Source organism: Lutra lutra, chromosome 7, assembly GCF_902655055.1.
Source record: "Lutra lutra chromosome 7, mLutLut1.2, whole genome shotgun sequence".
Taxonomy (NCBI): domain Eukaryota; kingdom Metazoa; phylum Chordata; class Mammalia; order Carnivora; family Mustelidae; genus Lutra; species Lutra lutra.
The window spans coordinates 79,958,215-79,974,398 of record NC_062284.1 but is presented as its reverse complement, the minus strand read 5'-3'; the positions used below and the strand labels follow the sequence as shown (position 1 = coordinate 79,974,398).

Here is a 16,184-nt window from a genome sequence, read left to right as displayed (position 1 = left end):
AAGAAATTTCAGGTCAAAAAAATTTTTTTCCAGGAAGGAACCCAAAAAGTAACTTTGGATTAATTGACCCTCATTTATTCTTTCTTATTAATTTTTCAAAATGTAGTCAGTGTTTTATAAAATGTACCAAATCAAATAATATTGGATCTCACAAAATGACATGTACTAAGAATAAATTATGTTACGGAATATTATCAAAATGGAATGTATTTGATAGTCATAGCTGGAAAGTGTTAGGCTATGACAACAAATAAAATCCAATAAGAAGGGAAGAAAAGTTTGTATCCCTGGAACCAATGGGCCTTGAAAACAGGATTAGAAGAATTGCATCTTTATAAAAAGAACTGTGCTGCTGTTAATGGTTTCTGAATTTGAATGTTGGGTTGACTTAATAAAAGCTGATATTCACAATTAGAGTTGGCAACTATAAACAATAGCCTGTGAGTATATTGAAGTTCAAGGAAAGAGTGTTTCATTCTATTTTCTATAGGGAACCTGAGCAAATTTTATACCCTAGGGCCAACAGATTTTAGTTCTTACTTCAATAGCAGAGTCAGTTATTACTGTCCAGGAAGGAATGATGCTTAGGGAATCCAGTTCAACAACAACAAAAAATGGTATAACAGAAATGTAAATGTATGTGTGCAAAGGTAAAATTTTAACGTTTTGGACAATAAATTTTAAAGTTCACTCATGACTTCAAAAATTAGAGAAATATAGGTTAAAGCATACTTGAAGGAATTTAAATGTAAACCCTGGAAGCTGGATTCATTTCTTTCAACACACTGATGAAAATAAAAGTAAACAAAAATGTCCTCCAGTAGCAGAGACTATTGACTTTTTAAGAAAATCACGTCTAGAAATTGATAGCTCCCAGATTGATTAAAGTACTTAAAAAAAATCTTAAAAGTAATGTACAATAAAAACTATAGGTGGATTATTTTTCTGATAAGATTAGGGAATGGCATTCTAAGCAATATAAATAAAGGCAGAATGAGATATTTATAAGGCAGCTTGAAAAATACAACCCCATAAAAAAATTAAAAGATGAGTGACAAAAACGCAATTGCTTTTATATATAACAAAGAAATGACATTCCTTACCTATAACAATCTCCCATTTATTAATGTGTAGAAAAGGAATAGTCCAATATAAAAACACATAAGGAATTCAGAGTATAATATTTAAACAAGAAGACATACAAGTGACCAATAAGCACATTAAAATATTTAACCTCATGTAAGTAAAAATTAAAATGAAAAATTCAATTTTTGCCTACAACTTAATTATTCAGGGGTGGGAGAGTGTTTAAAAATTTACCACTCGGGCGCCTGGGTGGCTCAGTGGGTTAAGCCGCTGCCTTCGGCTCAGGTCATGATCTCAGGGTCCTGGGATCGAGTCCCGCATCAGGTTCTCTGCTCGGCAGAGATCCTGCTTCCCTCTCTCTCTCTCTCTCTCTGCCTGCCTCTCCATCTACTTGTGATCTCTCTCTGTCAAATAAATAAATAAAATCTAAAAAAAAAAAAAAATTTACCACTCTTTTTTTTTTTTTTTTTAAGTAGGCTCTACACCCAACATGGCATTTGAACTCACAACCCCAAGATCAAGAACACAGGCTGTACCACGTGGCCCCCAACACTAAGCATTCTTATGTATACCTATTACTTACTGGTTTTAGCTTAAAATAACTTTTATTTGTATTTACTCTTGTTCATATAGCTTGTATCCATTTTCGTTCATTCTCTTTGCAGATCTGTACTCATCTAGAAGTTGACATGTGATCACACTGGAGTCAGTTTATTCTTCACCTGGATCATGATGATTATATAGTTGAAAGCTTGTCTTCCAAGCCCTCTTGTCCTTTTTGGGGTCTCTAACTCTACAATCTTACTTGTCTTTCTCCCCCCCCCCTCAGATTTAAAAAATCTGCTTTCTTAAAGAACATATCAATTTTCTTTTCTTCTAAACAAGCTTGCTTCTTTTTTATTTCTCATAAACATATCAGCAAGATAGGCAACATTTTATCACACACCCAGGTTTTAGTAGGTTTTTGGCATATGTCTCTATGGTTGACATCTCCCTTAGGACCTTATTTTCTGTTGTACCAGTTTTGTCACATTGTCCTTATTTAACCTGATCTTACAAACTATAATTTATGAAATGTAAACAAACAACAGTATAAAATGTTTTTATCATATATATTAATCATCTATGATCTATCCATCATCATCTTTATCCTCATGCTTACAATTTCCAGTGTTCAATTATATAAAAAGAAGGACATCCCGGGACCATACTTCCTCTTTCCAATTTCTCATTTCCACATTGGTATATAATTTCTCTGACCCTTAGTTTTTTAGGCTGTAAAATGGTTGTTCTAGAGGATAGGATGTTTTCAGCTATAGAATTGCATATCTTTTCTACTCACTTTTCTTTCTCTATTGTCCATTTCATCTGAACAAAGCATACAGTGCTTCCAGACTGACTTCTGTTCAAGTTATTTTTTTTTTAAGATTTTATTAATTTATTTGAGAGAGAGCAAAAGAGAGTAAGGAGCATGAGTGGGGAAAAGGGGAAGAAGCAGACTCCCCACTGTGCTGAGGAAGGAGCCAGACAGAGGACTGAATCCCAAGACCCTGGGATCATGACCTGAGCGGGAGGAAGATGCTTAACCAACTGAGCCACCCGGGCGCCCTCAAATCAGATTATTCTTTATCCTCTTTCTGATTATTAATTATGAATTAGTGGACCTCGCAATATTATGCATCTGTTTTTACTACTCATGCTCTTCTTTAAAGTATCTGCTTTTAATTATCTGAGCAATTTTTTTTACCTTCAACTTCAAGCTCAATTCTTTTGCATTTGTTGTATAGTACTCTGTTTCCCGAAGTGTGTTCTGTGGAACTCTAGCTATGTGAAATGTTAGGATATGCTATGTGGTAAAAACAACAATAATAGCAACAAGCGAGGAGGGATTCTGAGGTGAAGAATGTCTAGAAAGTATTGGGTTAAGTGAAATAAACCTTGTAGGACTTCTCAGTGCCTTTATGCTGCTAATTTACATTGAGAATTTAAATGTTAATTTAATTTATAAGCTATAACAAAAAATGAAATTTATTCAGTTATTTTTAAAATTATTTCAATATCCAGAACTCTTTTAGAGACTATCCTACAGCATTAGTTATCATTTATCTTTGGAAATTATTTTAAGTACCTTCATATGCTTTTGCACACTCAAATCACTTTTACATGGAGTCTTCATTAGGGTATTGAACCTCCTTTCTAAGATATCCACAATTAAAAAAAAAGGAAATCCAATTTCATGAATATAATTTGTATAAACAGCTATTCACTTTCTATATCCTCTTTTTCAAAGTTCAAACATCCAGAAGGCATTAAAACCACTGAATTCTCTAAAACCTTTCATGTGTTCTATGTATAATTTTGAAGTCACTGGAAATACACATCAGGTTTCTTTCAGGTATTATCTATCACTCATTCTTTTGTCATTCAGCAAAAGTGGGTAGTCGTTGGCAAACGGTCAGATCTCAGGTGCCTGCCACCGAAATTGTAATAACCAACTCAACGGGAATTTTCTGCTTCTTATAGGGACCTCCCCTGGTTTGAGTTTTCTTCTTCTTTCTCAAGTACTTTCAAGAAAATAAGTACTTTCTCCTTATTCATTCTTTTCCACTTAGTAATTAACTTCTTGAGAGTAATCTTAATTCTTCAAGGCTTCCTTAGAATTTTCTCCCCTGCCCCTGTTTCCTTCTCAATGATTTCCAGCACCCCACAAGAATCTTTCAGACTATTGAGAAACCAGAATATAAGAAGCAGTTATTTACATAGCTTACTTTCTCCCTAAGTTGGATATCTAAGTGCCTGTAAGTTGTATGTAACTGATGAATGCCCGAAGTCCTTTCTCTCTAGATTTCTCATCTAACCTCTCCACCCTGATGATTTCCAAATTTTGGGCCCTATTCTCTTTCTTGAACTCTAGGCTCAACTGTTCAGTTGTAGATGTTATTTGCAGGTTGACTATCTGGTGGCATCCCAAACTCCACACGGTCAAAGAAGAAATCTTATTTCTCTCAAAACTTGCTTCTTCCCTATCTTTTCTGTTTCAATCATCAGCACCACCAATAAGCTAATTGCTAAGAAACTCATGAGTCTGTCATAACTCCCCTCTTCTCTCTCTCCCTATAAACCTCTTTCATCAGCAAGACCTTTAGTTCTGCCCCCAAATAGAGCCTGCATCTTTCTGTTTCTTACTATCTCTACTACAACTGTAGTCGTCCAAACCACAAATGTCTCTAGGCTGGACAACAGCACGTCTCCTACCTGGTGTCTCTGCTTTGATTCTTTTCTCTGATACATAGTAGCTAGAGTGTGACTTTAAAAATGCTAATTAAATCTTACTCTCTGGTTTAAAAAACCTTCCATTGGTTTGGCAGTGCAGCAGAATAAAAACTCTTTACTATGGTTTTCAAGACCCTTTGTGATCTGGCTTCTGCCAGCTATCTGACCTCATTTTACATATTATTCCCTTTTCTTGTGCCTTGAAAACCTCAAGTACATTTCTTTGTTACACTTTATGCTAACTGGTCCCTATGCCTTGAGTGTAATTAACCCAGATCTTCTTAAGGCTGGCCCTTTTCAATTATCTAGGTTTTGGCTCACGTGTAAACTCAGTGAAACCTTCCCTTATCCCTAGTTCAAAGCAGTGTTCCTTTCTCTACTATCCTCCCCACAAGTCATTCTTATTACTATTGCATTATTTTTGTTCATCGCAATTATGATGATCAGAAAGAATCTTAGTTGCTGTGTCTTTTTTTTTTCTTTCTTTTTTAAATGTGATTTGTTATGGTGGGGCCCTAGTCTGTCTTCACAGCTGTATACCTGGTGCCCATATTGTGCCTGACACAGGGAAGGCCTCAGTACTTTGTTGTGTTATCTATTAAACACGAATGTCTTTAGCTAAACTAACTTTTTTTGTAAGTACCTTGTAAACCGACCAGCAAACTTTTTTTCTGGCAACAGAAAATTGTGGGACTACCTTATCCAAACTTTAAAAGAAAACGAAACACGTTTTCTGATATATATATATATATATATATATATAGCTTCCCAGAGAATTCAGAACAGCATTGTGTCTAGAATAAACCCACTGATTTCCTACTTTACCTGAATCTGACATATTAGGAAAACTATACTCTACCATGGATGAAGAGAACTACTTCATGAGTAAGTAAGCCTGGAAAATGCCAGTGCATTCAGCTAGAGCTTATCACACCATCAGATCAGAGAGAATAAATTTAAATCTCTTCTAGAGCAGCGAAGGACATAGTGTCACAGGAGACATTCAAGGCTCCCTTGCTAACCCTGAGAACAGGGGTCTAACAGGAAACTAACTTTTGATGTCCTGTCCTGGGTCACAAGCAGAGATCAAGACATACATACATACATACGTACATAGAACAAAATAGATAAAATGCAACTGAATACAAGAGACAACATACATACTGGCTTGCTTGGGTACGTGGTATGCGCTCTTGTGCAGTGTAAGGGGAAGGACTGGAGGAGTGGGCTACATAATTTGCCCAGCCCACTGCAAAATGAAAAATTATTAAACATTCCAAGATGGTGACAGGCAGCAAAGCATCGTGTCAGGGCTTTACACCCAGCAGGGCCCTTCCGAGGTCAGGGCCCTAAGCACCTGCACAGTCACACACCTGAAGCCCATCCTGGGGAGAGGATAAGATTAGAATTCGTCTCCACAGATTAGAAAGTACCCATATCCCCACCCCTGTCAAAACAGCAAGAGCAACAAAAAACAACTACCGGAATTGGAGAAGATAGTGCACAACCTTGATGGTGGTGCTGGTGGCGCTGGGTGAGGGTGGGAGTACCAGTCTTACAGAGCAGACTTTAGAATGATGGGAGAGGAAAGAAACCAGGGTTTGTGAGGCTCCAGAAGTAAAGGTGTCGGATAGAGAATAAGGTAAAGGGAAAGAGGCCACATCAGACCTTCCTCCTGTCTTTATGTAGACAATGTCTGTTCTTTCAAGAGACCTTCTCCCGAATTCAGCCACTTGTGTAAGTCTGGTGCCTTTGGGAGCTGCGGTGGAGTAGGTGGAGTTGGGTATCTGGGTGTGTCAGAGACAAAAAGGTAGGGACAGGTTTAAATACATTTCCGTGGACAGGCTTCCTACCCTCTTTGGCAAGAAACCCAAGGGCTCCCAGAAGGAGGCGGGATGTAACTGGATTTCCGAGCACCCTCTATTTTCATCCTCCTTTGAAGCTTCGAAGGTAAGACCCACGGAAAACCGCAGGGCTCGGCGTTCTTCCGTCCATCACAGGTCACCTCACGGGTAGAAGTGCGTTGTCCTCGGGCATTTGGAACTGGTGGCGGGGACTAGGGACTTGGAAACTGGCGGCTCTAGGAAGTGGGTCGGAGGAGATGCGCCCTGTCCCCTCCGTCTGCGGCCGGGCAACCCGGCCAGCGGACACCGGAGTCCGGACGGAGAGGGATGGACCACGCCCGCGGAGACGGCCTCAAGCCCCGCCGTTCAGTCCTGCCCGGGCTCGGGGAGGCTCAGGCCCCGGGAGCCCAGGGCGGAGGGGGCGGCGACCCGGCACCCTGTGGCTACTGCGGCCGCGCGGCCGCGGCTCTTGCGGCTCCGGCGCCCGCCGGGTGGTGTCTCCGCAGTGCCCGCCTCCAAGCTCCCCTTCCCCGCCCCTCGCGCCCCCTTCCCCGCCCCCGTCCGGCGCCCGGCGCCCGGGCCGCGCTGACCCGCCGCCCCGTCCCTCGGAGCGCGCCGCGGCGGCTGCTCCACGGCGGCGGCAGCGCCTCCCCCGTGCGGCGCCCGCGCTCCCGGCGGCGCAGCCCTCCCGCCTCAGCCATTTTCCCTCCCCCCGCTCCCCTCCCGATCCTCATCCTCTCGCCCTCCCCCCGCGCGGGGACTTTTCCGGAAAGTTTTTATTTTCCGCTTCGGCTCTTGGAGAAAGAAGCTCCCGGCTCCGCGGCAGCAAAACTTTTCGGCTGCCGCTCCGCCGGCCCCCGCCCTCGGCTGCCCAGCCCCACGGCCCTCGGTGCGCCCCGCGGAGCGATGAGCGCCCCTCCGGTCCTGCGGCCGCCCAGCCCGTTGCTGCCAGTGGCGGCGGCGGCAGCGGCGGCCGCCGCCGCGCTGGTCCCGGGGTCGGGGCCGGGGCCCGCGCCGTTCTTGGCTTCCGTCGCGGCCCCGGTCGGGGGCATCTCGTTCCATCTGCAGATCGGCCTGAGCCGCGAGCCGGTGCTGCTGCTGCAGGACTCGTCCGGGGACTACAGCCTGGCGCACGTCCGCGAGATGGCTTGCTCCATCGTCGACCAGAAGGTAAGGCGCCGTAAAGGGGGCGCTGCCTGTCCGGTCGCCCCTCGCCGCGCCAACTTTCCGGCTCCGGGGGCTCGGCCGGGAGCCAGCCTCGCCGGCGCTCTGGAAGGGTCTGGCACCGGCCAGGGTTGGACGCCTGCATCTGAGGCACTGCATTCCCTGTTGTCTGGTTCTTCCCTTGCCCCATCTTCTTGCATTCCCGATTTCTCTGCAGTCCGCATCCTCCTCACCCATTTCCATCCCTCTCGGGACATTTCCAGGTATGTCGCTTGCCCATTTTTTTAGCGCCTCTCCCTCCCCTTAAGACTTCCCGGCTCTCCCCACTCTTCCCGCTGGACCCTGGACCGGCACGTTCCTGGCGCCAGATTCCTCCTTCCCGTACGAGAGGTCCCCCCCCCCCCCCCCGCCCCGCCCGCCCCGCCTCCCCCGGGACACGCTCTACACGATTTCAGCACCACTCCCTTCCTCTTCAGGCCCCTCTCCCAGCTCACACTGATGCTAAGGAGTTGCTGGAATGATCTAGAGATGAGGAATTTCTCACCTGTCAAATAAGCTTTTAAGAGGGAATGATTGACTCAGCCAGCTGTGAAAACAACTGATCAGAACACAACTACTCACCTCCGTGGTAGTTTTTTAGTCCTACCTTTGTGTGAACGTGAAAGCGAATTTTTCAACCCTGAGACACTGATAGTGGGGCATTGAAGTGGAGGCACAGACATATAAAAGGTGGGGGTACTCCCAAGGGCACCCCAAGGCTGGCTGTGCCCTTAAGTTTGAGGCTTTGGGACTCTGGACAGCAGTCACAAAGGCAGCTTGGAAAAAGGGCCATTCTCCTCCTCAGGGAGGAGACCCACCCTGCCCACCACAGTTTATAGTGCAATTCTGAATTTCAGGTTGTTTCTGTAGCCATCGGAGTGATGCTGCATGGGAAAAGGGTGATAAGAGTGTGAAGAAGAGGAGGCCCTGGCGCCAGTCTTCTCAGTATAAACAGGCAGGGTTTAGGGAGTGGGGACAGGAGTCTTTAAAGGTGCTGAATTTCAACCCTGGAGGACTGGCTAGTACTTGCCTTATAAAGGTCACTTGAATAATCATGACTGTTTTCTTTAAAGTGTTTGGAACAGAGTTTGCTAAATCCAAGTGTTGTTATTTGTGGCATCAGGCACAGGGATGTTAGGAAAAAGCCTCAGGAAGGAAAAAAAAAACAACAGTAATCTAGGAAGTTTGTAAAAGTTCTGGAGGCTAGACTAAGGCAACAATGAGTGTCAAGAATTTTTGGTTATTGAATGTAGTGACATTTTATATTGCGTATGACTCAATCTTTCAACTTCCATGTGAATGACAAATCCTGTCTAATTCTAGTACAGGTCGTGTCACGTGCCTTCTCATCAATATTATGGAATATTTGTTGACCTTGAACAGGAGAATTCTCTAGGCACTGAAAGCCTTTCCTTAGTGGAAGGTGTAGTCTATAGCAGTCTCCATTAGAGTACAAACCAGTTGATTTAAGAGCATTACTGGATAAGCATAAAAACAATGTAATAAAATTTCTCAAAAAGCCAATGCAATTTTATAGAATTTTAATTTACCTAAATTTAATTTTTTTTTTTAAGATTTCCTTTATTTATTTGACAGGCAGAGATCACAAGTAGGCAGAGAGGCAGGCAGAGAGAGAAAAGGGGAAGCAGATGAAGAGAAGAGAGAAGAGAGCCAGATGTGGGGCTCTATCCCAGGACTCTGGGATCACGACCTGAGCTGAAGGCAGAGGCTTTAACCCATTGAGCCACTCAGGCACTAATTTACCTAAATTTAAAACAAGTGATAGAGTCACAAGGAATATTCAGATTGAGTCAGATTAATACGATCAGACTATTTTCGACCAGCTTTAAAACACACACACACCCTTGATGGAGTTTAGGATGGAGAGAAACATTAATGGTTTAAGAGGTTTGGCGATTGGGATTTTAAATGGAGAGTGAACTCCAGTAGTGTCAGTAGCTACCAAGAGGGGGGTTATATGGAGGGAACAATATAATATGAGTGCGAAGGGAGAGAGCTCCAAGCACCTACAGACTACAGCAGGCCTGAGGGTAGTGACTAGGGAGGGTATTTAGAGAAAGTACAATTGTGAAAAGGCCTTAAAATTAAAGTGAATTCAAATTATTAGAAGCCTTAGTAATCTTCCAAATAGAGATATCAAACCAAGGACATCTGAAAGATGGATTTGCTGTGTGGAAGATGTTTTAGAATGCTAACAATGTTATGGTAGAAAGAAAACTGAAGTTTAGTCATGAGTTACTTGGGACCTGAGCCAACACTCTGGGGAGAGACCTGGAAAGGTACTGGAAAGGGAAACTCATCAGCCTTGGTGGCTGATTTATAAGGGGACCCTCTTCCTTTTGTATTTCCTCTTGTAGTTCTTCTGTTTCTGAAAGAAGAGTTTGAGAGGTTTAATGGCTTGGATTAGCCAAGGTAAAAACTCCCTTGTACTTTTTTTTTTTTTTTTTAAAGGTTATGGCAAAGAGTTCCATTTAGAGGTATGGATTTGAGGGTTTTTTTATATACAGAATACTGTAAATAAGTATGTATTGGTGAGTCTGGACAGAAAAATTTCCATCTGTCTTCTATCATCTCTCTTGAGATACATTATCACCTGAGGCAGAAACAAGACTAAGAGGGCTGAATATCCATCACAGGACAGGGGAGATCTCTCTGCTTTGTGACAAGGGAAATGGCAGACAGGGTCAGTGCTGAATTAAGGAAATGGGAGGAGATCCTTTGTCCCTTGTTTCAGGTTCTCTTAAGTATTGGCTGAAGATACCAACCATGATAGGAGCGAAAAAGAGAGAGGGAGGGAAATGAATGTTTTAGGTGAGAACTGAGTTTGAAGTCACTTACAATTTATAATGTAGACATAGGTCATGTTGAGCTTAGAGCAGAAGGTTCTCCTGATTTTCTGAGCTCTCTACTTTCATTGTTTCATTAACTTTTTGAAAAGGGGTTTCATAGGATTTGAGGATTCCCTAAGTACTCATACTAAAAGAGATCAGACTAGCTTAAATCTTTGGAAGTATTAGCTGACAGTTCAGTTTATTTCGGCAGTATTTGTGGGGCGTGCAACTGAGGTGTATAGGGCTGAATAAGAGAGATCCTGTCCCTGAGAAACTCATTTTCAAGTTATTACTGTTGTTATTTAGAATTTAGAGTATAGTTTGTCTTTGATTGTGTAGGTTTGGAAAGTGGCAGACATTTGATTGTACTTGAAAAATTTTAATGGTAACTCAGTATTTTAAGATAAATATGCTCCAAGTATGTACTGAATTATATGACTAAAGAATTATTTCTTTTATCTTTTAGTTTGGGTCAAAAATCTAGTCCTGTTCTTCTGTATGTAACAATGTTTAAATTTTTTTTTTTTAAGGATTTTATTTATTTATTTTGACAGACAGAGACCACAAGTAGGCAGAGAGGCAGGCAGAGAGAGAGAGGAGGAAGCAGGCTCCCTGCTGAGCAGAGAGCCCGATGTGGGGCTCGATCCCAGGACTCTGAGACCATGACCTGAGCCGAAGGCAGAGGCTTCAACCCACTGAGCCACCCAGGCGCCCCAACAATGTTTAGATATACAATATGTTATTCCTTCTTTTTTGGAAGTATTAGCCTAAAGGTTTACTTATGCTTATTTCTTTACTTTGCAGGCATATAACCTTGAAGGCTGGTTGTGTATAAAGACATGCATTCTGTTAGTATACATGATTGTTTTCTGGAAGGTAAAAAAAAAAATAACAGTATGGACACCTGGGTGGCTCAGTGGGTTAAAGCCTCTGCCTTCAGCTCAGGTCATGATCCCAGGGTCCTGGGATTGAGCCCCACATCAGGCTCTCTGCTCCGAGGGGAGCCTGCTTTCTCCTCTCTCTCTGCCTGCCTCTCTGCCTGCTTGTGATCTCTGTCTGTCAAATAAATAAAAATAAAATCTTAAAAAAACAAAACAAAACAGTAATTGACTTCCGTTTGAAACACTGTTACTTTTCACTATCAAAAGAACCTTGAATATATAGGAAGAAGGAATTGTTTTGAGGCAAGGAACAGTATTCCAAAGGAAGAATTAGTTTAATTTCATAGTGCATTATCTATCTGTGTCTCTACACACACACATGCACACACACACTTCTTTTAAACAAGCAATATTAATTTAGGGATGTGAGATGCAATTAATATGACTGTCCATTCATTTTGGTTGTTATCTTATTAGAAAGATGACTCATATTTCCCTTTTGAATTTACTAAAATGAAGTAGTAGCATCAGTTAGACTCTGGCATATAGTTTCAGTTTACACAGTCATGTATCTGACCAGAGAAACTAAAGAGTGAGATTTTATAGAAGATAGCTCACTAAAGGAATAATAAAGGTTAGTGCCTTGGTTTGAGAGCAGCTTTGCTATGGTAGTAATTGTTTTACTTTCTGAATTGTAAAATTGTTCTCTTAACAGTTGTAGTATCATTCTGTACAACAGTACAGAAGTCATTTCTTTAAGTTATTTCTTTAAAGATTTTTTTAAAATTTATTTGACACAGAGAGAGAGAGAGAGAGAGAGAGATCACAAGTAGGCAGAGAGGCAGGCAGAGAGTGGGGAGGGGGGAAGCAGACTCCCTGCCGAGCAAAGAGCCCCATGTGGGGCTCAATCCCAGGACCCTAAGATCATGACCTGAACAAAAGGTGGAGGATTAACCCTCTGAGCCACCCAAGCACCTCTCATTAAATGATTTCTTAATGTAATTCAATACTGTATGTTTAAAATTATGATTTTAAGCTTAGTAGTATAGTAGGAATATATTTTGATATATATGTAAAGCTCATGTACTGTATATATGCAAAATTTACATATTTACATAGTGGTTTGTTATCAAAGTATATAAGTGTGTTTTGGAACATATTTTTATAAAAGCCTACTTTGTCATGTATAGCCTCCAGGTGCTGAAGTATTGTTTTTTATGTTGTATTGTAGCCTGCAAAAAGTGGAGCCTCATGTATAGCTCATAATCCAAAGAGAAACTTTGCTTTGTATTTCCTATCAATATGCAGAACTGAAAACCTTTTCTTTTTTTTTTTTTTTTTAAGATTTTATTTATTTATTTGCCAGAGGGACAGAGAGAGGGAACAGAAGCAGGGGGAGTGGGAGAGGGAGAAGCAGGCTTACCCCTGAGCAGGGAGCCTGATGTCGGTGGGGGGAGAGGGGCCACTCAATCCCAGGACCCTGGGATCATAATCTGAGCCCAAGGCAGGCACTTAACCACTGAACCACCCAGGCACCCCAGAAAACATTTTCTTATAGCTGTATGCTATTTAATACTTTTCATAAAAAGAATATTCTTTTTTTAAAAAAATTATTAAGTGATCTCTATCCCAACGTGGGGCTCAACTCATAACCCCAAGATCAAGAGTCATATGTTCTTCTGACTGAGCCAGCCAGGCACCCCACAAGGAGAATTCTCAGAATATTCTAGAAAATATTGTAAGAATTAGATGATTGGCTCTTTTGACAAATATAGATATTAATTTGGGTCTTTAGATCTGGGACTGAGATAAGTTTGAAAGAATTTTCTGTAAAATCTATAGTGTATGTATATGTGGGAGTGGGAGTTGAAGGGTAGGTGTGGGGCTGGAAAATTATTAGTAAAGTCTGAAAATTTGCCCCATACTTGATAACCGTGTTGGTCTGTATCAGCAGACTCCTATCACAGCTATTAAGGGAGATTTAGAACTTTATTTAACAATTGTTATTACTCTTTCTTTGTTTTTGTTTTTGGCGAGGTGATTGTATATAGATCTTTACCAGTTTATGCATGAATGACTTTTAATGACCTTACCGGACAGTATAAGCAAATTTGTAAGCCTATGAATATATAGTTTTGACTTATCTAAGATTACTTTGAGTATTATGGATTTTATATATATATATGTATACACACACACGCACACACACACACACACATATATGAAGGATTAAGTATAGTGCTTGGCAAATAGATATATAATAAATAGGATTATTGATATTCCAGGGCTTTATGAACTAGTATGCTGTCTTGTTAGCAAAAGAAATGTGTACTTTATTATTTTATTCTTATATCGACATATGAATAAAGTTGTGGTATTAAAAAACAGTATGACTCTACGGCCTAGATAACATGTTTTCTCTGCCTTCTATAACAGGGCAAATCTTAGGAGTTGGTGTTTGAAACTGCTTCTCAAATTTCAACCTCTCAAGATTTCCTCAAGAAGTAATTTGATTATTGCTAGATGTAAGACACATATGCTCATAAAAGTACAGCACATCTTCATTACATTTTATTAGTTTTGACAAGAAGTTGATTTAATTCTTTTTCAGTTGCAAGTGTAATTTCAATGATTCTTCATTTGATAAAAAAGAGAAATAAAATAGGTAAGGATACAGTATTTGGTAACATAATGATTTTCAGATCTGGTCCTGAAGACCGAAATCAAAAGTTCCTTTCCAAATCTACTCTTGGTATGAAGAGGAAGGCACTTGGAAATGACTTTGGGAGATCATAATTTGCTATTATACTAGCATCTAAGGGTTGTTTGCTAAGTTCTTACATCTGATGAATAGCTCATATAATATAGTTGTTCACATACATACCGAAGTGTGATATTGGGATGAGAGGCAGTTTTACTGGGAAAAAACTGAGTTAGCAGTTCGCTGAGCCAATCACAAGTCTATTTCAGATCTTTTCACTAATTACCACTTACCTCTTATTGAAGTCCATTCCCCATTATGAAACCTTTAAACAACCACAATCAATAAGTATCCATCCATCTTTTAAAGAAGAGTAGAAGAGATAATTACATGAAATGTGTGTATGTGATTTAGATTGGAATCACTGAATAAGCTCAAGCTATACCAAGAAACTAGTATGATCCAGATAGCAGGGCTTGACCCAGATTTGGAGTGGAGGTGGGTAAAATGCAATTCTTAGGAGTTGATCATAAAATGAGCGTTCTTTGTTTTATTTTTATATTTGTTTCCTTTGCTTTTCTGAGTTGGACATAACTAATATTTTTGACCTTTGACCTTCTAGAGTCACCTTGATTCATCTGAAAAATCTAAGCCCAAATGTGGAAATAGAGGTTAAATAAAGAGGTGGGGGGGGGGGGTCTTTTTAAAGATTGTACTTAACTTTTAATTTCCTCAGCATTATTCTAGAGAGGCTTTGAAAATGAGAATTTGGTTTTTTAAAACTTTTCTTAATGTTGGCATATGTTAGAACACAAAAGAACAAGATAAAAGTACCTCAATTTTTCTGTGTTGATAGAAATTAGATACAGAGAAAATGGTTATTTTGTTCACATGTATTCACAATTTTTTTCCATCTGCAAGAATATGTGAAGTTTCCCCCAGGAATTTCTTTGATACTGTCAACCAAGTATTTTTGTACCATTAAAAACCAATAATGACAGCACCACTTGAAGCTACTTGGCAGCTGAGAAACCCACATTTTGCTGTCTCTTACTCTCTCTTTCTAGTCTCACACAGAAAAGAGATAATTAAATAAACAAAGCTTTTGATTACCTGACCACTATAGCTGTTACGGAATATCACATATTTTAGATAGAAAGGTAAGAATTGGTGTAAAAGTACCACATATTAAGACACAATTTTGCCTGTCAAAATTTATAGTTTCCTGTGTAGAAGTTTCTTCCAACGTTGCAAAAAAGGTTTTATTTGGCTAAAACTAAACAGTTGATACAGCAGCTTAGCAATGTTGGCAAATACGAAGATTAGATTTTTAAATATGCAATCATGAAGGAATTTTGTTCCACTTATTTTGGTGAAAGGGGGAAAAATATGTACCCTTCACTGGTTCATTGGCTTTAGTCTGACTAAGCCACTGATGGATGAGGAATTTGTTGAATTTATTGCTTGTATTTAGGCATAATTTTAAAAAAATCTGATTTCTACTTTCCCTAATTGTCAGCAGCCACTTTTTTTCACATATGTATCATCAAATAAATGAAAAATATGAATGTGACAATGAAAATATTGAGCAGAAGGTATCAATGTACCTAACAAATTGTATTATTGATAATCTAAGGTCTGTAGAATAGTACATTGTCTTATTAATAAAAGAAATATAATTTTTTATAAGCAGGAAACTTTTCTAACTTATTTTGGTAAAAAAAAATTATATGTACCTTTTGTTCAGATTGTTGGAGAAATGCCATACTTCGAGCAATTGAAGTTTGCTTCAGTATACAAGTTCTGTTTCAAAAATAATACAGTTAGGGGCGCCTGGGTGGCTCAGTGGGTTAAAGCCTCTGCCTTCGGCTCAGGTCATGATCCCAGGGTCCTGGGATCGACTCCCACATCCGGCTCTCTGCTCGGCGGGAAGCCTGCTTCCCTCTTTCTCTCCTGCCTGCCTCTCTGCCTAATTGTGATCTCTCTGTCAAATAAATAAATAAAATCTTTAAAAAAAATAATAATACAGTTAAGATCTAGTTAAAAGAGTATTAAATATGTGAAGTAAAGATCTGCACCTCTTTCCTTTTTCATTAACAATGAGATAAAAAGAATCTGAATATAATCAAAGCCTGATTTGCTAAGATATGTCATAGACAAAAACATATTTGCATATCAAATAAGACAACAGTCTATTCAAATGTGAAATCCATATACCATTAAATCAGTTTGCTTTTTGTCTGTTTTTCATAAATGTTTTAATTTGACTTATTTAAAGTAAAAATTTTTTGCTAGAAACTTATTCAGCTTGATTTATGTTGATATAAATTTCAGATTTTCTTAA

General features: G+C 40.1%; 1 protein-coding gene across 2 annotated transcripts in view; it reads left to right on the top strand.

Moving 5' to 3' along the window:
- The first annotated feature begins 6,781 nt into the window (after positions 1 to 6,781).
- Positions 6,782 to 16,184, top strand: part of PRKD1 (protein kinase D1) — a 330,955-nt gene continuing 321,552 nt past the window's right edge. For both annotated transcript variants that reach the window (XM_047737162.1, XM_047737160.1), the window contains exon 1: positions 6,782 to 7,373. In XM_047737162.1, coding sequence (XP_047593118.1) covers positions 7,110 to 7,373 — 264 coding nt within the window. In that variant the 5' untranslated portion in view covers positions 6,782 to 7,109. The remainder of the gene's footprint in view (positions 7,374 to 16,184) is intronic.